Here is a 22,175-nt window from a genome sequence, read left to right as displayed (position 1 = left end):
ACCTAGTTTAACTTCTACATTAGAAAATATTGTGCGGATGTTATGTGTAAACTCTTCAGCAAACGTTCCATTTTTTGAGACGGACACTCCCCCATTGGAGGAGTCAAACTGCTGTTCGACACATCCCTGTGACAAATAAGAGAGTACATTTGTAAAAAAAAAAAAAAAAAACAAAAAAAAAACAAAAACATTACAAATAAAAAGGTTAACACTATATGCAGATGGGCAAGCAATTTCAAATATGTTTATTTGAAAACCTGTGAGTTAACATGCCAAAACAAAATGGAAGACAATGCTTCATTTTTTCTACATGACAGGTCAGGAAGGTGGCTGGCAGTTTTTTATGTTTATCATTCCTAATACATTAACCTGTACTAGTATAATACTGAAATATTCGCCAAAAAAATTATTGCAGTCAGGACAAGAGGGGAATACCACAAGTAAACATGTACAATAAAAAGTTATGTCTGCTTTGTATTTGTTTATAATTTGATATTGGAAGGTAGAAAACGCGGAATAAAGCTGAAAGACCCCCTATTTACAACACTAGCAGCCAGCACCTTTTCTAAGTTTGGGTGTCGTCCGATTTTCAGTTCGATCACACAGTCTGCAATGGCTGGTGCTGTCCTTTACACACAAAAAATCTTGCATCACAAGCAAACTTTTGGAATATAATTACCATGCTGGCTTTCTAGGCAAACAAATACATTCAAAAACTACATGGAAAACACACTAGTCTAATATCTAATTTAGTTAGTGATTTTGTGTTCACTATAGTTCTTCTGTTGATTAAAACAATTTCACTGCCAGTAATATGAAATCTCCATTACAAGATTCCTAACCAGTGAACACTATATGTTTGTACCTGGAACAGAGCACCATCGAGCAACTGACTTTCCAGTTTTAATAGCAGCTTCTCAAAGTGTTTTAGTTTATCCTCCTGAATTTCAAACTTTGCTGGGTTATGATGTACCGACTTTAATAACCTGTAGAGAAAAAATAAAAATAGTAAGGAGCCAGTGAAAGCCGGGTATAGTTGTAAGGCTACAGAGAGGCACCCAAAGAGTCGTACTTTACAGAAACCTGGGTTAAGGTTTATTGCCCTGGGGTTTTGGCCAGAACATTGAACTGGTGCCCCTGGCTTTATTGCACTCATTTTATACTGCAACCAATAAAAATATTTTGTTAACAAACACTGTATAAAAACATTACAGTTTTAAGACAACCCCTCCATTTTTTGTGGTTTATCAATGTTTAGGTTATTACAGATAGGAGTTTCTCACTTGTCATCTTCCCTTGTTTTTCACATTCCACTAATGTAAGACAACTTTAATAATGGGTAATATAAAAATCTGTAGATAAGTGAAAAAAAAATATTTTGCTTACACTTGATATACCTAGAAACTCTTATAGCCCTAGACATGTACTGGCATAATTGCAGCTTTTCTTCACTAGTCAACAGTAATACTGATCACCCACATTACTAACTCACCATACAACCATTTTACAAATGTTATATATGACAAAAACTGTGCAATAAAGGGGCCTATTAAGAGAAACCATTGTTTTTTTCAAAGTCAGTCAAATAGGCCCAATCACTATTGTGTTTCTGGTTAAAATGCATAGCAAAAAGTTAAAAAGGGATAAATATGACATTTAGGTTACAGCATTTTATGGGAAATGTGCTAATAAAGGCATGCATAAAAAATTGGGTTTTAAACTAAAATTTGGCTCTCACATGAATGCCAACTGGTGCAAAACATTTTGTTTACCAGAAACTATGGCAGTATGCTGGATAAAGAAATCTTAGGAGTAATCTAATATTTTCTGCTTTTGAATGCCTAACAAAAAACACTGTGATACTTATGAATTCTATAAATAATTATCATCTTTAGAAGGAAAACCCAGCAGAATAAAACGATTATAAACAAACATGACAGAGCACACTTATGCTCAAAATGATTAAACCAGGTTAAAACAAAATGACTGCCATACCTTTTATACATTGTCCAGTGATCCTTCAGTGTGGCGTGGTTTTCAATGATTTCATCCAATGTAAGCAGAACAGTCAGTAATTCCCCTAAGTGTTCATACATAGTCTACAACAGATGGAACAATACATGTTTGATCTTGTTAGGTAAGTTTATGTGTTGTGTTCTATAACTCCGACCCTAAACCCCAATTATAACTATTCATTTTTTTTAATTCTTTATAAGTGTTAGAGTAATTAAAAATTATTACCAGAAAATGAACTCCTGATGTTTCAATTATCTTTGTTTCATTCCTGTAAAAAGCCAAAAGAATAATATCCATTTAAAATGATATAGGTATACAGACAGCCAGCGATGTCCTAGATTGTAAGTTTCTACCTATTTATTTTCAATGCAAAACATAATTAAGCATTTTATAACCAATGCAACGTGTATACACATACCCAGAAATGTATTGGGCTGTTTAAAAGAGCACAGGTAAATTATTAAGAGACCAGAACTGTAGTTAAAAGAAAAAAATAGTTCCCATTAAAAAAAAGTAATGTGTTTAACAGTACTTTGTTACCATCAGTCTTTTGGATTGAATATTGGCCAGTATCAGCCCAGGCATGTCCTGTGACTGGACAGTAATGGAGAAGGAGCACAAAGATGAGCTCAGCTCTCTGCCACGCTCTGCATTTTCCTCTAATCACAGTATGATCTCTTGTCAGCACATGGAATGACTGGTTCCCTGTGCTGTTTCCCACATTCTGTGCTTCACTTTAGGTAAATACCTAGTGAAATGCATGTGTTTACACTGCCTAAAAAAAAAACAAAAAAAAAAAACTTTTAGGCTGCCAAAACCTCTAGTTAATGTGATGAATATAAAGCATTGAAAATGCCTACCCATCTAACTTGATAGCACCAACCCAACCTGCTGCTAGGACCCAAATGCAGAACTCAAATAGTAGTTTTGTGGCTTGATACTTGGTAACAGTTATTACAATATAATACCAACACAAAAATCCACCCACCAAAAAGTTATGTTTTGGGGTGGAAGGTTTATATGGGGTTTTGCATATTTTTGTGATCTATCCTTATTTTTTAGGAACTGGAAGGCTGATATGACACAGAAATCACATATTGTACTGTTTTCACAAAAATTACCTGCTACTTGTGTACAAGGCTGCTAATTGATGAACAACATTCATCACCACCTCATAACATCTTGTAACAAAACATGAAAGTTCCTGAAAAAAATAAATGCAGTTAAAAATTAAGGCAATGCAACTAACTTTGTCATGGGCTGCAGAACAATAATTCTCTTTGGTACTGCTAAAGTCCAATCTGCTGCATGATATCACCAGGATACCTATAAAATGATTACATAAGCATGTAAATCCATCCTAAAGATCCAGAACAGGGGTGCCCACACTTGCGAGCTACTTTAAAAAAAAAAAAGACCTAATCGAAATGATCTACCAACAATAAAATCTTGGACTTAGTAACTCCTGTGTGCGATAGAGATCATTTTTGTGATCTACCGGTAATCGCGATCCACCTGTTGGGCACCCCTGATCTTGACTGTTGACAAGACATAAGTAATAGGAAAAAAGTATTGCTAAGCATTGGATTACGTTACCATAATTTTTGCCTCTTGTACTTTACACAAAACAATGAGATGTGGTTTAATTTGCTTTTGGATTACATCAGATCATGTAAAAACCCTTATGTGCTTTCAAATGCTCCTCGGTCCAAGAATCAAGGTAAACAAATCTTGCAGGCAACAGCTGGCCCAATAATGGCACTACTATGATTGCAAGCATTGCCCGTGCGCTTGCCACACGGTCCTGTACAGGCAGCAGGAACAGCAAACACACCAGCCAGGGGCATAATGCTGCTTACAGGAACAGTGTTTTAACCCCAACGCAAAAAATCAGTTTCCGTGGGAGCAATCAGTTTAATGGGAGCAATTGGGAGCACAATTAATCATGGGGTACAACACTGTAGTTTACCAAGTCTGAAAGGGGCCCTAAAACTTCTAATCATATTAAGAATTTAAAACTAAAACATTACTAGCTTTTCAGCTAATCGTCACTTTAAAAAATATCAAACAAAAATGACATCTTTTGAATGTAGGCATTCTGGTTCCCACCTGATAAATTACCTAATATTTAAAGCTCAATCACAAAATCTAACCTTTACAAGATAACTGCCTAATTGATCCCCTGCCCTTCCCCCCAGAACCCTTTTTTGTAAGAGGTCATACCCATATTAACACATTGAAAGGCAGACAGGTTTCCATTTAAAGCCAAAGGAAGGAGTTGTATTCTAACCCTTAACGTACCTATTAAACTATAAAAATACAACCTCCCAAACCTAATACATGTAGTCCCCAGGTTAAGGACATTTGACATACAGACGCCTCCTAGATATAAACGGGGCTTCCCTGCTCCTCTATGTGCAGGACGGAGGATGGAGGGGGGAGGGGCGGTTTCCATAACTTGCAGAAGAAATCTTTTGCTAAACACAGCTGAGGTTGTGGGTGATCTTAAGGACTGAGCTCTTTCTGCAGCCTCTAACACCTTTTTTTTTTGCATCACAGCTTGCTCCACAAGGTAATGAATGTCTAGGCTCCATAAAGATTTTTTTTTTTTTTTTTTTGCTTGTTTGTGATTATCTCACTGTGAGGATTTTATACAGTAACTTACACCACACTGCCTAATAATATGATGAGACAAACATCTGTCCTAATTGCATTTATTAAAATTAATATACCTGTTCTGACTTGCATACAAATTTACCTTAAGAACAAACCTACAGTGTCTATCTTGTATGTAACCCGGGGACTACCTGTAAATAAAGTCACAACGCAAACAATTCAGACTCCAGTCTTTTACCATCAAAACAATAAAATGAGATAAGCCTAATATTATAAGAAAAAATGTGCTTCAAAAATTTACCTGCAGAAATGAAACAAACCGTCCCATCTGAATCTGGGCATCTCCCTCCCCAGCACTGGATTCTGCAGCTAAAAACAAAACCAAACCCACATAAACATCAATGTGTCAATGAATTCTGCAGTATTTTCAAATGAAAGAACATTAAAGATGATTTCTTTGTCGTAGTGTTTGCTTTTCTGTCTGTGAATCTCCTTGGGATGTTTCTATTTACCTCCTGTTTTAGAGACCCAACAGAGAGGCAATCTTTACAAATTAAAAGGGTAGGGGTATACCTTAGACAGTTGTCACCAGGTATACTTATACAATGCAAAAATAACTATAAAAGGCATGGAATTCTGTAGTATAAACATATGTGACTTAAGGCTCAGAAGCGGAATATAGTCCACAGATACTGATAAATTAAGATTAAGCAAATAGGTAATCATTGGAAGTAAATCACTCTCCCATAAACACAAGATATTGTGGGTACAACTTGGATTTTGTATTTCCCATCACATTGGTGCCCAGTGGGGACACAGACAGCATTAAACGTGGCTCTCTACGGATACAAAAAGAGCTGGCATTTAAATCTCCTCACATAAGAATGTGTCTAGATTACGTAGAAAGGGATAAAGGGCTAATGGTCAAAGTCATGTGAGGTTGAGGTGGGGGGCAGTCCAATATTCCAAGTAATTATTCCACTGGCTCACACCTTCACATGTATAATAAAGATGTGGCAGCAGACAAAGACTATACAACCAGTCCTTGTTCTGCTAAAAACTTGATGATTTTGATGAGGGTTTATTTAAACATAACGCTATTCTGGCAGGAAGTAATTCTTCTTTAGTTTCATGATTTTCAAATGTAAAAAGTTTTAGAGCTGTGTTGTTACAAAACAGGACTTCAGGGGACCCACAGATCTAGAAGCACTTAACGAAAAAAAGGTACTTACCTCCTTCCCCATAGAATAGCAGACCATTATAGAATTTTGTTTCTGCCTGCATGACAAAAGAGAAGAACAAGTTAGAAAACAAACCTCCATATCATATGCTGTTTAGGTATACAGTAAGTAACAACAGGGGTAGGCCCTGAACAGTTTTGGTTTTCTAGAAAGAAATATCTCATTTATGGAAGTAGTGAAGGGATTGCCAGATACAAGAATCAGGAACAACTAACCAGCTTTATTAATAACTCTTTCTTTTACAGTATGGCTGATGACACAATTGAAGCTGCCAGATTATCAAGATGGCATCTGTATCCAATTGGGAAGCTAGTGAAGTGGCAGATGGAACCGATCTGACAGTTAGGAGGCCGGGCCATAGAAAAAGATTACATAGGAAGAATTCATAAAGAGCAGCAAGTAAACAGCTGCTTTGTGTTCTCCAACCCTAGCTAACCCATGCAGTATGTGCTTACTGTCCAAAAAAAGAAAAGCTCTTTTATCCAAGGCGCAGATAAAGGTTTCCCTGCAGGGAGAGTTTGGAAGCGCTTGCCACTAGAGTTAAGGGGGCTTCTGTCTGCTAAGTGTGAATTTATTCATAAGGCATACAGTTCCTTCCAAAAAGAAAGCTGGAGGTGATGCCAACAAAAGGGCTGGCTTTAATAATTAGAATTAGAAAAACAGTGAGCTAACATATAGCAACCAATCAGAAAAAAAGCTTTGATTTATCAGTTTTAGAACACCAAAATCAGTTTAGTGCCATGGTTTCCTGAAATGTATCTCTGGCTTACTTTTATGCATTTGCTGCAAAGAGCATTTGCTAATGTGTATTGGTGTGTAAAGACCTCACAGATGATTGGTAAAGAAAGTGCAAAAGCTTGAATGTTGCTTAACATAATACAAACTAAAGCTCTTATCATCTATTTGGATAAGCATTAATTTAACAACTTACTAACGAGTAGCCAACATCTCACAAGAAAAGTTTACAATAGTTGAGTATGATCTTTCCAGTTATTAACATATGACTGGACTTATTGGACTACAAATGAAGCTATGCATAGAAAAAATGAACTATAATGTTGGAGAAAATTATTGCAAATTACTTGGACTGCAAGAATCAAAATCAAAAAAAGTTTAGACCATTCACCAGAAGAATTCATCATACATTTAAATTTGAAAGACTTTAGCCACAAAATGAGAGGATACAACTCACTAGAGAAGACCTTGATGCTGGAAAAAAACTGTTAAAAAAAAAAAAGTTAAAGGGAGAAAGGGGTTACAGAGGCCAAATCAAATACTGCATTGCTAAAGTTATGAATATGTCCATGATGCAGCTCAAAGAAGCAGTGGCTGATAGATACACCTGGCATTCTAAAGTGCATAACGTCACAAAGTCAGACTTGGAACTAAACTACTTAGGAGAGGTGTCTAGCTGTTGTTGCAGCTTGGATGAAAAGAAACATAGTTGCCCAACAGGAATGTCACAATATTTATGGCACAAAACAACAAAGTAATGAATAATAACATGAGTATTGTCTGTGTGATGAAGATCAGTTTTTGTTTCCTTTATGTTTAGCTAGTTTAAAGGAGAGCTAAAACACCTTTAATTCCAAAGATATTTCGATCTTTTTGAGGTTTTTTTACAAACAGGTATGGAGTTGACCGAGTATCCTTCTTCAGTCTTCTTCCGGGTTCTTCTTTGCACATCAACCGATCTCGGACTACGCATGTCCGCAAGAGTGGATGATGCAGATGGGGAAAACATGCCGAGCTCACTGTGCATGCGTGAGATCGGCATTTATTTCCCTCCCATTAAAGAAAAGGCTCCTTCTTCCTTCTGAGATCAGTCATGCGTAGAAGGAACAGCCAGAGCCTCCTGGGATCTGTGACATAGGTATCCTGGGAGGCTCTTTGGTGATCAGGACAGGGGCGGTGCTCCACCCATTTTTAAAAACAAAAAGGGTGTTGCAAAAAATACATTTTTACTTTAAATAAAAAGGTTTGTTTACTTTTATGTAAAGTAAAAATTTGGAGTTTATGTCAGCTTTAAGCTAGAATACCTTTGTGTTGTCTTGTGTCAAAAATTGGCGCAGTCCTGTGAGGCAAATATGTTTATTTATCAAAGCTGGAAAAGATCAAAGTGGTTTAGTCATCCATAGTAACCAATGAGAATTTTTGCCAACTACCTAATTGCTTATGGTTACAGAATCACTGTCTTTCTTATCTCATTTTCTCTAGTTTTGGTGATCCAATAGGTGTTTTGACGTTTATATGTTAAATGCATTGAAAGAATCCTGCTGTCTAAAAATAAAGTATACCCCACTCTGCTTGTAGGTCGCCTACAATCATGTGGTTTCATAAACAACCACTTCAAATTCATATATAACCTCAAGTACTTAAAAAGTACTTACCTCATACTTTAATTTCTTAATCTCGCAGCACAAAGCAGCATATACTGTTATAACTTTATTTAAAACCTTAAAAAAAGACAAGAAAAACACAAGAGTATATTAAATTTAACATAAGGCAACAAGTTTGCCAATAAACTGTAGTCACCTAAAGATTCTTACAGACATTCAATTATATGTAAACCATAACTGGATGAAATTCAATGTATAAAGCTTATTTCATACTTTTTTTTTTTTTTTATCTTAGAGCTGCTTAGTTCGTCCAGATTTTCTCAAACATTTCTAGTCTACATGCACTTGCTCTAGCATCCTCTGTGCATCATTTCTCAGGACCAGGATTTTGATCGAGAGGACATCTGATCTTCAGACATGTAACAGGGAGATGATGTAGGGCACAACTGGAAGACAGTTATTATCCCATAAAAGGAAATACCCATTCAAAAACATGAAGGGGACGAGCATCAGGTAATACTTTAGTGAACGCTGAATATTTAAAAAATTGTTAATCAATTTTGAAATGAAGTTTTTATAGGATTTTAGTGATTGGGTATAAATGTTAATATCTTGTGGTTGCACAATTCAATGGTCTAGATAAAAATACTCATTCAGAACAAATAAATGTGAGCAATATTTACACCTCAACTGTAAGGCTATTTTTTAGAAAAGTAAACAATTTTTCCTTATTTTATATTACTTATAGATTTATTATGGTTTCCCAGCCCAGCAATAACCGGCCTAAGAGGGCAAAGGCAATCCTATGTTCTAAGACACGCCCAAAGTAAGTAACCTATTTCTCTTATTATTACTCACACAGACTATTCTAACTGTACCTAGTAAAGACAAACAAGTACATTTAAGAAATGTAATACAAGAAATGGGTATATATACAAGAAATTTGGGTGTATATATGAAAGAAAAAAAAAAAAAAAAGATAAGACTTATAACGGTTAGGGTGCAAGCTACAATAGTGTCATTCTGATCCATGACTTTACTACATATTGAGTGGCTAACTCTAAACAAACATGCAATATGGTAGTGGGACTTTTCCAACAAGTTGCATGCTTGTTTCAGAACAGAGACTCTCTAGACCAGCACTCCCCAACCGATGGAACATTTTGATGGTCCGTGGCCCTGGTCGGGGTCAGGGGAAAGACCCCGCTGGCGGAGCGTTCTGGCCAGAGCCGCGGACCATGTTCCCCTTACAAATCCCAGGTTCAGGGTAGTGGCCCACTCTCCCATCCCAGGCTCAGGTCTGCGATGGGAGGGGGGGGGCGGTTAAAGCATCATGATGTCACTATGGGGGAGGTTTCTCCCCCTTTTAGTGACAACCGGCTCCTTGCTCATACGCGGTCAGGAGCGGGTAATTGTAGTGGTCCGCGGGACCAAAAAGGTTGGCGACCATTGCTCTAGACAGTGAAGCCAGGATCAGAATAACAACCCTGCTCCCTTTATCTTTAAACATATGTAATTTGAAGCTCTGTTACTTCGAACATCACAGACATTCCTTAATTCCAGGTATGGGGACCCGGCCATCAGAAAGATGATAAAGATACACTCTTTGCCATGAGCAAGTTAGAAGCGTTTTTTTTATTTTTCTTATATTATAGGAAAAGACATCACTGGAATAAATATAGATGCTTCCGTTGTTGATCCTACATTAAATGCTGAATGTCAGACTGCTTTTGTCTATATTATTTTTTTCAGTATACTCCCTTACCTCCATATTACATGTTTCCCTAAATGGGTCTCATGAAAAAAGGAAAAATGCAAACATACCTTGTTTTCTGTTTTGATGAGCTCCAGAAGAGAAGACTGCTCATATGGCACAAGCTAAAATAAAGACAAAAGAGATTAGCATTTCTCTTATATAATACCGAATCCTGAAAGGGCCATTGGTAGCTAAAAAGAGTGCAGGTAAAAACACAAAGCACTTTAACACTCGCAATGTATGTACTGTTTGAGCTGGCCATGCTCCTTTGCCTCATTTCCCTACAAAAACAGAAAGACTATACTCTTCCATATTAAGAGATTTAGAGTAAATTAAACTTTTACCCTATAAAATAAGTTGAATGTACATGTTTTTTTGTTGAAATTTATGATGTTTATGATCTGGTGGTCTGTTTAACTAAAGTTTGACTTTGAAAATTTGTGATCAGAAAGGTCTGTATTGCAGTAATAGACAGGCCATGTCCCTTCTGCAATAAAAGATAATTTGTTTCTGCTTCCCCTGAGACTGCCAGGGCTGAACGTCATCCCAGCCTGGCCAATCAAGATGGCCAAAGACTGAAACCAGGAAGAGGAGAAGAAAGAGGTTGGCAGGGCCCGCAACTCAAGGGGAACAGGCGAATGTATTTAAAAAACTGTGAACAGGGAGGTACAGTTATTTTATTGTATTGTCTTTAATATACTTTTTTTTTAATTTGAAAGAATATAACAAACCAGTGAACCTCAACAATCCTCAACTGCAAAAATCCATTCATCTACCTCTCTACCTCCAGAGAAATAGTTTTTATGTTTCTTTGCATTTCCATTGCTCACAGGGAATATTATAAGGACAAAAGAAAACTCCTGGGAAGTTACAACCCTCTGGCACATACCCTGTACTTATAAAATAGTAACTTTATAATTTAATTATTTGATCGACTGGCATGGTAAAACAATTGGCGGCCCAGACACCATGGTTCATTATTTGCATGTCAGCTCCCCTGGTTTTTAGGTCTGCAAGGGGGTTCTAAAAGAACTAGAAACAGAAGTGCTGAACAGACACCACTTTTGCACTGGGCCCAGATTTTTGATGGTGCCCATTCATGCTGCTACCATTACTAATGTAAGTCCCTTTTGACTAGGGAGATCAATCTCAATCATCTAACCCCCCCCCTCCCCCGTCAACTTTAATAGTGACAGAATGTTAATCTTTTGTTAATGGTAGACATTCTAGAGCTCATAACCCTATTGCATTTTGCTGCAATCAGGTAAACTCAATAAGCTCTGTAACTAGAATGTCACTTATAATTCCAAAGAATTTAGGAGCACAAACTCAGATGCACTCCTCACTTCCTGTTCTGTGTTTCTCAACATTGTCAGCTAGGTCTCTTTCATTTTTGCAACTGCAACATGCAGCAAAATATAATTACATCACACTACAAAATGCTTTCTCTACAATAATGGGCAAGGCTGCTGCTATTTGATTTAAGTATGAGCTGCATACACATATATATATATATATATATATTTAGCTTACCGGTGGCTGAAGTTGCATGTTGCTCCTATTTCCTGTGTGAATGGATAACAGGCTACAGCTGGTTTTCCTGTTCTGTACATTGTGTGTAAATCTTAGTATTGGTATGTATGGGCACTGTACAGCAGTACTGCTTGTGTTCTGCACCTTGAGTGTAAATCTTGGTATCTGTTTTTATACCAAATGTACAGATGCTGTGTAGCACCATTTCTCCTATACTTATTTTGGGTTTTGTGCTTCTAGAAATCAAAGTATATAATGTGTAAGGGGTGTAAAGTAGATTTAAGATACGGGATCTTACTGAATGCAATTTTAAGGTAAAGCAGAATTTTAAGGCCACCTAAGCCCTGAGATATAAACTTCAAACCTCCTGGGTATATGCTGATGCTTAGTTTTCTGTTAATCCCCCCCCCCCCCAATTTCTTTCCCCCTTTAATAAAGTATATTAGTACCGTATTTTTCGGACTATAAGACGCACTTTTTCTTCCCCAAAACTGGGGGGGAAAAGTGGGTGCGTCTTATACACCGAATACATGTTAAATATAATTAAAAAAAATCATACTCATCCGATACCGCGATCCCGCGATGCTGCGTGCTTCTTCTCCTCGCTCTCCTCCCGGCTGCAGCGCGTGTCTCCTCCTCCTCCTCTAAGCGAGGAGAAGCCGGCACACGTGCCCTCGCGATCCGGTAAGCAGGCTGGATCAGCCTGCTTATGGGATCGCTGGGGCACGGGTGCCGGCTTCTCCTGGATCTCCTCCCGGCTGCAGCGCGTGTCTCCTCCTCCTCTGAGCGAGGAGAAGCCGGCACACGTGCCCTCGCGATCCGGTAAGCAGGCTGGATCAGCCTGCTTATGGGATCGCTGGGGTATGCGTGTCGGCTTCTCCTCGCTCAGAGGAGGAGGAGACACGCGCTGCAGCCAGGAGGAGAGCGAGGAGGAGAAGAAGAAGCCCACAGCATCGCGGTATCGGGTGAGTATGATTTTTTGGCACAGGGTGATCAGAAGGGGATACATTGTGTCAATGTATCCCCTTCTAATCACTCTGTGTCAATGTATCCCCTTCTGATCACTCTGTGTCAGAGTGATTAGAAGGCGATACATTGACACAGAGTGATTTTTTAGTATTTTGTTCAGAATCTTTTTTTTCTAGGTTTTTCTCCTTTAAAATTGGGTGCGTCTTATAGGCCGGAGCGTCTTATAGTCCGAAAAATACGGTAAGTACATTTATATTGACCTCCATAACCCTGTACACCCCTGTTTTTGTTATAAATATTGTTTGAAAGTTTAAATAAAGAATGTTGAAAAACAAAAATGCCATACATATAATACATTACATATAATATTCTAATATAACAATAATCAATGTTAGTTCTCATGGTTAGTCCAAGTACGGAGAAATTATTTTTAACAAAAAAGTAGACACCCATTTAGAATCTTATCACAAAACAAGTATCCTCATTTCAACTTTAGGATTTCCCATATTTTATGTCCCAGTGACGGGGGTTAGCTAGGCACCTGGAGAGAGCAATTAAAACCAGGTTTTAACCCTTATCTATTCTATCCAAAACTAAAAACAATTGTATGCTTTTTGACACTTGAAATAAACCAGGATGTCTTTAAACAATAGCCAATGCAAAATGCATACAAAACTTTAATAAAGCAATTGCAAAATCATTTCAATTTGCTTTGTTTGTTAGTGCACAAAGTGCATGTCTGGCATCATAAAGCAGAATAAGGAAATAGACTAATCTTGCAAGCATTCAGTAACAAATAACACATTGTTCCAAACAAGGAAGCAATCTATTCAGGAAATTCAACCAAAGATAAAGCAATTTTTTCTGCGAAAACTGCAAATGCATCCATTTAGATCACTGCCTAAGTGCCAATGATGAACACTGCGTAAATTGACATTTCATCCTACTTTTCAGTCAGATTAGTGAGATGATCATATGGTTGTAGAATAAAACATTCACCTTCAGGGCAACTGGATCCAGACTAAAGTCCCACACATCCCCTATAGAGTCATCCAGGGCATTTTCAATCCTGCGAAGCTGAGAAGTATACTCCTCCAGAAATTTACCATAGTTTTTTAACTGGACTTCAGCATGGATTTCTGCAAAAAAAAAATAAACATAATTACATTGAACATACCGATTTGTGTTACTTAAAAGTGGGTTCTTACACCAGAGGTAGCAAATTACCTGGAAAGATAATTGTGTTAAAGATAAAATGCATACAATGCAGAGAATCAAATATTTATGCAAACCAATACCAGTGAAAGCAGTTTTACTTGTCACTCTGTTAAAAGGATGGTAAAAATGGCACAGAAATGCCAAGAACTGCTATATAATGTAAGTGTCCCAGTCGGGAAGTTGAGGGGAAAGGATTTGCAGTGCTGATTTATTTCCACAGTTTATGATAAAGAAAAAAGTGTTCCCCACTAGTTGCTCTTTTTATAAAACTTCTATTATACTGCCGATTTTTAATCAGGTAACTGAGGGACTGAGCTTTGGGAGTTTGATTTGTTCTTTGTTTGTTCTGTTCACAGGGTTTGCCAGCACAAAACCTGAGCTATGTGGGGGGCTAGATGTATTAGGAAACTCAACAGCCACCATGGCTGTCATATTTGGTAAAAAGAAGAAACCTTTTGGACAAAAAAATAAATAAGGCATCGTCAGGAGGAGAAAGGATTTGGTTCAGTGATAATAAATACCAGAAAAAAAAGAAAATAATCCCAGGTTTAGTTTGGAAACTTTAACGGCTACAGAAAAAAAAAAAAAAAGAAGAAGCAGCTCCATTTATAAAAATGAAAGCTCTTGATTTTCACTGCCTTTTCCTGCAATGATGAATCAGCATTTCCAGTTTCTCAGCTTTTCCATATTAAACGCTGCATGAAACACTATCTCAAGTTTGATTTAGTTTCCTAAGTAATAGCACAACTAAATTAGCAGGACTCCTTACCAAAAACAGCAAAAAATATTTCTAAAAATCACACCGCTAGCAGCCTTTATGGTATCCTATTCCCAATAGATTCCTTTACTGCTTTTCAGATCACTCAGGCAGAACAGATAGGAGTTTTCTTTCAAGCAATCCATGACAATTAGGACTATTGCATGATCAGTTCCAGAATATGGGGAAGTCCCTGTTTTTCTCCTTGCTTTTTGCTTGGCTAATTCCTTGAACCTAATAGTTTCTGGCATGAAACCATTACACATATTCAAAGTCAGAGAATAGCCAGAAGTTCTTCTCTGCATATCTGGGTTACCCATTCTAAGTATTAAACAATTGGGTCAGCAAGAAACCCAGGCAACCAGCAAAACATATAAAGCTAGAAATGGCAGCTTCCACATTTCTCTCAAAAAAGGTTTCATTTAAAGCAATGAACAGCCAATTAGAAGTCAATATAACAGAAGCAAGTTCAGCTGGTCTATTGCTCTTCAATCCACAGACTTTTTCTGCTGCTATATCTCCTTATTTTGATGGCCAGCACCATTCAACCAACTTCCTCTGAACACAAATCTCCTTGGACTTGCTGCAACCTGCGACTGGACAGTGGGTGAAAAAAGCTGTATAGTTGTCAGCTCATCTACGTCACTCTTTCTCTTTCAATAATCATGCCTTTTATCCTTTCCTGTCCTTCTCACTTCAGACATTAATAACTGGTCACATTCAGGTATTTACACTGTGTAAATGTTTTTACAGGACATCTTAAAAGAAAAAAAGTTGGCAAAGTTAAAATAACCGGGCACTTTCTGAGCATAAACTGGACCTATACTAAGTTTTGTAACAGAGCAATTTGCAATGGTAAATCAATTTTTAACAGCAGCCCAACACAGTGATGCAGGTAATGTGCATAACAAATGTAGACACTATAAATGTGCCAAAGCCACTAGTATGTTCATGCAATAGCATGTTACTCATTTTCACAACAAATAATTTTAAGGCACTGTCTCTCATGTGACAACGTAGCTACTGGGGAATTGGCATAGTGTTGTCACACAGGATGAGGAATAGTTCTCAGCATTGTGTAAACTATCAATACAGCAACAGATATCTCACATGGTTGCATTTCTTTGCTCTTGAGGGGGATAAGCAAAAGTAAGTACTATATAGTGAGTATTAAAGCAAAACTGTTGTTTGGCTATACAGGTACAAAGCACGTTTGCTGTAAAACAATAAATGCGTAAAACAACAAAACAACAAGGGAAAAACAGGGCAATAAAGTAGGATCTGCTTTTTTTTTACCAAAGTTTTTACTCTTTAATCCAACAGTGTATGTTTCCTATCAAAAAAAGCTATCATATGTATTGCAAATAATAACACTGAATTCATGAAAAAAACAAATTCTCAAATGTTCAGCCAGATTCTATTACACAGAATTAGGCTGCGCTGTGTACTTTAAAGTTGCTGCAAGCCTCTAAAACACCTTGGTAACATCTAATACCAAATCCTAAACATTTGTGAAGGTCTGACTTCTAGGAAGATGTGCAGCAATCATGCAAAGGACCCAGAGCATTGAATAAAGATTCCTCTTATTTGATGGCTGCAAACTGAAAGCCCACCAGTCACATAATTTGCTGCACTTCATAGAATATTAGAGAATGTAAAGTTTAAAGATATAAGTATGTATTCAAAAGACAATCATAAATGCTCACTAAATGTAGAAGTTTAGCTTTCAACATATTAATACAATTAGGATATCCGTGGACAGAGCTCCATTCAAATGATAAATATAATTGTTAAAATTACACTTTTTCAATGCTTTTGAAATTAATTCTCTCAGGTCATTTGTATTCATTTTTTACACAAGCTATTAGCAACCATCGCTTATGTGTATAATATAATAAAAATAAATTTGTCCATAAATCAGACATAAGAAGCAGAGATAAGAGGTTGGAGAAAATCTGCTTGGTATTTCTGAATAGAAGAGAATGAACACAATATAAGAACACAATCCAGTAACCTAAACACAAACGCAGAATGGTTATTTTATCATACAAGAAAACTTCTTTTTTTACATGGGTTTTTATGGAGCATTATTAGATGAATGAACAAGACTAAGGCCGACACGTACGTTGCAAAGATCACAATCTGACAAAAAGCAGCTATGATAAATGTAATGTCTGTTCTACCAGAAAGAAGACTTATTCCTGTGAGCTGGGTCATGCGTGCTCATGATTCCTCGCGACTCTAGGCTTCAGGAATAATACCTTTGTGTTTTTGTATTCTGCCTCTGGGGTGATGAAGAATATATACCATAAAGTATTGACGAGGGCTAGATAGGAAATTAGCATTTGCTTTACAAAGACATTTCCTTGATGGGCTTACAGATTTGTGCCGTGCCCATTCATTAATTCAACTCAAGTTCATGTAAGAGGCATGAAGCATCTAAATTCATTCAGTGTGACTTCTATTCATAGGAGAGAACAGCTGCCTTCATGAAAGTATGGGAAAGTTGAAAGCCTCTTCCAGCATCACATTTGTCCCTGTACTTGTCGAGGCTTTTAAAGAAATTGTGTGCTTCAAATTAAACATAACAACGAAACGTTGTTTTCCGTCTCAATGATCAAACTTTATATGATTTATTTGAAAAGGCATTAAAAACAAAACGATGGACAGAAGGAAGCAAATCATAAAACACATTGATGGGTTCAATCCTACCAATTCCGGCATTTTTTCTTGTTCCCTAATTATGTAAAGGTAATACTCTAAAATATTATATAATTATGATTGAAGCTCTGGCAAGAGGAATGAAATACACAGTCACTGGTGACATAAGCCAAGGTCACATTGTGTCTATCGGTGGAGCCCTAAGGTTCCTCCAGAGTTTGATAGGGGTCCCTATAGCAAAGACCACTTTGTGTCTCAGTTTAATAGATACCAATACAGTTTTTGGTTATCTGTAAGGCTGTCAGAAGCGTAAGAGGAATTATTCTCACTGGCCACCATGCCAACGTACTGTGGATATAGTAACTCCAGCAGAGGTTCCCTGGAGACCTGAAAGTTATTTCAAGGGTTTCTCATGTTTAAAAAGTTGAAAAACTCTGGTTTAGATAGTGGTTTGCAGTAAACAGTGACTTGAGACCTGAAGCAAGCCTTAGGAAGTGGTTATAGTAGACAGTTACTGGGGACATGATGTAAGATTTAGGTGGTGGCATGCAATGGGCTCTGACTGCGGACATGGGGCAAGGATTGGATGTTGGAATGCTGTGGTCAAAGCTTAGTATCAGTTACACAGGGTAAGCATTAGATAATGCCAAGCAGCGGGTATTGGCCAGTCATATAGTTAACCATTTAATTGTTTACTATGCACTGTAAGTGCTGCCTGCTTTTGATCCCCAAACCTTTTGGACATAAATCCAAGACTTAAAGACAAATCTCTCCCTCCTTCATCCCATCATATACTACTCCCTGCTCTGCCAACTATCTGCCCCAGGTTTCTGATTCTTCTTCACACGAGTACCACTCCACAATATGATATGTGTTTGCTGCCATACAATCCTCTATTCGATTGGCATGCTGTGGGTGATGCTTGATAGGAAAGTATTAGACAATAACAAGCAGTAGACACTAATTGGACGAATAAGGCAAACATTTGTTAGTGGCATTTTGCTGTCATTAGACAACATAAGGAAATCATTAGATATTGGCATACAGTGGCCATTGGCTGATTAGAAAACAATTAGAAACTGCCAATAGCCGGTAATTGGTCAGCCGAATTGCAAAGTATTAGATATTGGAATGCAATGGGCATTGACCAGCCAGTTACAACTTCATTAGATAGTGGCATGCATTGGACAGTCATTTAGAATAGTGGTAAATATTGGCATGCTGTTGATATTTGCCTTTTAGGAAACCATTAGATACTGGCATGAAGTGGGCATTGTCCAATTAGTAACTATTGAATATTTGTATGACATGGGCATTGGCAAATTAGAAAACAACTAGATATTGGCATGAAGGCGTCATTGACCAATTAGGAAACCATTAAATATTGGCATGAAGTGGGCATTGGCCAGTCAGGGAACTATAAGATGTTGACATGAGGTGAGAATTGGCCAATGAGGAAACTATTGGATATTGGCAAGCAGTGGGCATTGGTCGGTGTCACTAGGCAGACATTAGTCAATTAGTCACTGGCATGTAACAGGCATTTGCCAGTGTACATATTAAATTACTGTCATACAGAGGGCAGCGGGCACTGCCAGTTAATGATGTATACAGGTGGCAATAGCCAATGACAATTCACAATTACTATCCGGTGCCTGGCATGGTCCGATGGGATATAACAAGTCATAGCTAGTGGGTAATGGCATTGTCCATGGATGGCACACTGACAACACGTTGGTATTGGCTATAGACAAGCATGAGGAGGTGGCAGAGGGATGCCCTGAGCCATGTCATGTATGAAGTGTCAGTGACCAGAAGGAAGCCGAGGTACTGGCCAATCTCACATGTCCTGCCATGAGTCCTGCATAAAGCAGGGGCAGCAGTGTAATGAAGCTGGCACCATCCTCTGCCATGATGAGTGCCCACTAGATAAGGAGCAGTCATGTATGTAAAGAAGCAATGACAGTGACCCCCATGGTGACAAACCCCGTCTTACTCTGCGAGCCGTCATCAAAGCGATCAAACTCCCAGTCTGGAGACAGGCTCTCGGTACTCGCCGCCATCACCGTCCTATCCAGGGATGACCACCAGACCCGCCCGCCTCCTTTCCCCGTGACATTCGGGGGTCACGTGACTTCCTGCTGGAGCACGCCCCTAGCCTGGAGTAGGCGGGGCAGAACACCAGCGGCCATATTTACTACGGGAGGACAGGGCAGGACTATTGCAGGGTGTTTGATCCCATAAGCTGTCATCATCACACCTCTCAAATGTCTCAGATTAGGAAAAACTAGGGATTTTCTCTTCAGTTGTGGATGTATACATCTTTGTAGAAAATATGTTCTTTAACTAAAAAAAATATTACTTCATTAAAAAAGCTATATTAGGCTGTGAAAAAAACTCTGCAGGTTAACCAATCAGTTTTTGAGTAATAATTTTCTGATCCGCAATAAAGGGCATGGCAGAAGTGTGTCAATTGCCTATATCATTTAAGCAAAAAAAATGTCCCTCTTCCCTAAAATCTCTCACTTTTATCGCACAATAAGACACAACAGGAAATAAGCAGCCGGGGAGGCTGAACAGCACCTTGCATGAACTAGACATTGACACACCTGGAATTATGGGATTACAGTGTCTCTTAGAGATCTTTAACACAGAACTTTCAATTAAAAAATACACCTACTGTTAGGGATAGAAAGCTGTCAATCCCTCCATAATCCTAATTCACCTGGTCAGGTGCCATCCCCTCTTCTTTCCTGTTCTGGGTTCTACTTACATCTCTCAGTGCAAAGGCACAAGATCAGGTGATGCGCCTTTCTGAAAACTTAAAATAAGTGTTAATCTCACTGCACATACATAATCTGGGCATTTTTTTACATTATAGGAAAGCCTCTTTTGTGCACCAAGATCAGATATGCACAGGAGGAGCAGTCCGAAGCTTTGTGAAATACGTGACGTATGTATCCAGTAGGCTGTGGGTTTCTCATTCAGTCTTTACCACTGCAATACATTTTTCTAATAAAAAAAAAAAATGAAAAGCAGTTTAAAAACAGACACATTTTTTTATTATAAAAAAAGGTTAGCTACCGGGTAAAACTCAGGAATAGCGGCTTCCCTTGGGCATGCCAGAAATTGATTAAAGTTACGTCATTCTGGCCCAGCCAATGGCTGAAAAATGTTTTCTGGAAGAGAAGAAGAACAAAGGAAGGACCCTAAGACAGAACAGTGGCAGGTAAGTATCTTGGATTTAGCTTTGTTTTAGATCCAGCCACATGCTTTATCCTGTTTTCCTTTGTCTGTGATCCAAACAGCTCACCAAGCCCCTCCAAACATTTATACTTAACATAAACCAGCAACCACGTATCCATTTGTTTACATCCATTAGTGCCTGCATAATACAAGCCCTGTGGGTTTATTTATACTTTTTTATCTCTTTCTTTTAAAAAAGCCTATTAAAAGGTGAAGGGACAATTCTCCTTCTCCCTAGATATCCATGGAGAAAATACACACCATATAATACACAATGATTATGATAAATTGCCCCTTTTACGGATTCCACCATATAAAGTTCTAAAAGTTTCTGTTGTGTAGGAAAAACAGAATGAAAGGCTTTAAATTTCTTGTTAAATGATGGCAGAAATCCTGAAGATAACCATTAGGCTTTAGTAAATCATAAACCTGGAATATGACTCCTCCTATGGTACAATAGCGAAAATCTTTTGCCAAACCCTAGAAATATACAATAGGTTTTTGTACAAAAAAAGTGTTTCCACTCGTTTTAAAATGAGTATGAATCAACAGAAAAAGAGGATTTTTTTGGCAATCCAGGTATGTTTGCTGACTGATAAACTTTCATTAGAAAATAGGAGCAAAAAGCAAGATCTATACAGAGTTCACCTGCCACATTAGGGATGTAAAGGTATGTGTCCCACTTAATGGAAAAAAATCCATGTGATCAAATAAAGACACTCTTGATTCCCAACACATTTCACACTTGTATTCTTCAAAGGAAGAAGAGACAATCAACAAGTAATGTATTCAATGACTGGTGGAAGTCTTAGTAATTGTACTAAGAAAAGTCCTAAAGTGTGTGGAAAATTCTTAGGGTCTTTGGAAATAAGTGGATTTCTAGCAGGTAAGGGGTAAATGAGATATGTGATGTCTGGCAGCCCAGAAAATGTGACTTTATCAAACATTGTAATTATATAATCACAATTGTTCAATATACAGAAAGCACATGCCTTTCCACAAACAAAAATGAGATACTTACAAGGAATAACATGAACCCAAACCAAGAAACTACAAAAAATATAAAACAAAGGCTTTGGAATTAGGTTATACCTCTAAAAAGATTGTTCTTAATTCTACAGCACATCCATAATATTAAATATTGATACACTCCTCATCCTCCTAAATTAAAAAAAATGAGGTATCCTATTGGACATGATGGTGGTTGTCTTTCAGTGCCACAAGTTGCACCAATCTATAGAAAAAGACAAACAAACAGCACAACAAAAGTAATCAAACTACTTATACACTAAAGAAGTCAACATTTATGTAATTAAATACAGTAAAATGGAACTCTTTTTATTTTTGATCATAATCCTAATCTTTGTTACAAAAATAGAAACAACATAAACTGCATTTTCTAAATTCCAGTCTACTCAAAAGGTGGTACTACTGAGTTACCTATGTCAGACTTTAGGCTGCTTGTTCTGCACATGCCCGAATATAATTAAAGGCATTCATATACTAAATACTATCATTACATGCATTGATTAAACGAAAACAATATTTTTTAATATTGATCCTTAAATAGCATTTTGGTGTAAATATTAAACTATGAACATTCAAGCAGATAAACATTTTTTGAACTGAAAAAGCTCTCATTTATACTTTGGTTTATGATGCAAAATGTGTGCACTTTTTTCTCTTCTTTCTATACACAGTAAAAATCTAAGCTCAGACCTTCTCATGATTTGGGAATTTTATTGGAACTGAGAAAACTTGGATCACTTCTACAATTAAACCTGTTTTATCATAGAGGTGCTCTAGGTTTTCTCCCAGTGGAA

The 22,175-nt window shown here is 37.6% G+C and overlaps 1 protein-coding gene across 2 annotated transcripts in view; it reads right to left on the bottom strand.

Annotated features, from left to right (window-relative positions):
• The window catches only part of WASHC4 (WASH complex subunit 4), a 38,123-nt gene extending 18,893 nt beyond the window's left edge, over positions 1 to 19,230 (bottom strand). For both annotated transcript variants that reach the window (XM_072401170.1, XM_072401171.1), the window contains exons 1-11: positions 19,103 to 19,230; positions 13,470 to 13,609; positions 10,037 to 10,090; positions 8,264 to 8,329; positions 5,865 to 5,910; positions 4,934 to 5,001; positions 3,138 to 3,220; positions 2,242 to 2,284; positions 1,996 to 2,099; positions 866 to 986; positions 3 to 126 (exon numbers count right to left, since the gene is read on the bottom strand). In XM_072401170.1, the coding sequence (XP_072257271.1) occupies positions 3 to 126; positions 866 to 986; positions 1,996 to 2,099; positions 2,242 to 2,284; positions 3,138 to 3,220; positions 4,934 to 5,001; positions 5,865 to 5,910; positions 8,264 to 8,329; positions 10,037 to 10,090; positions 13,470 to 13,609; positions 19,103 to 19,169 (916 nt within the window). In that variant the 5' untranslated portion in view covers positions 19,170 to 19,230. The remainder of the gene's footprint in view (positions 1 to 2; positions 127 to 865; positions 987 to 1,995; positions 2,100 to 2,241; positions 2,285 to 3,137; positions 3,221 to 4,933; positions 5,002 to 5,864; positions 5,911 to 8,263; positions 8,330 to 10,036; positions 10,091 to 13,469; positions 13,610 to 19,102) is intronic.
• Positions 19,231 to 22,175: the final 2,945 nt, after the last annotated feature.

This window comes from Pyxicephalus adspersus, chromosome 2, assembly GCF_032062135.1.
Source record: "Pyxicephalus adspersus chromosome 2, UCB_Pads_2.0, whole genome shotgun sequence".
In the NCBI taxonomy this organism is placed as follows: Eukaryota; Metazoa; Chordata; class Amphibia; order Anura; family Pyxicephalidae; genus Pyxicephalus; species Pyxicephalus adspersus.
The sequence above is the reverse complement of the archived record's forward strand: the minus strand, read 5'-3'. Positions and strand labels throughout refer to the sequence as shown.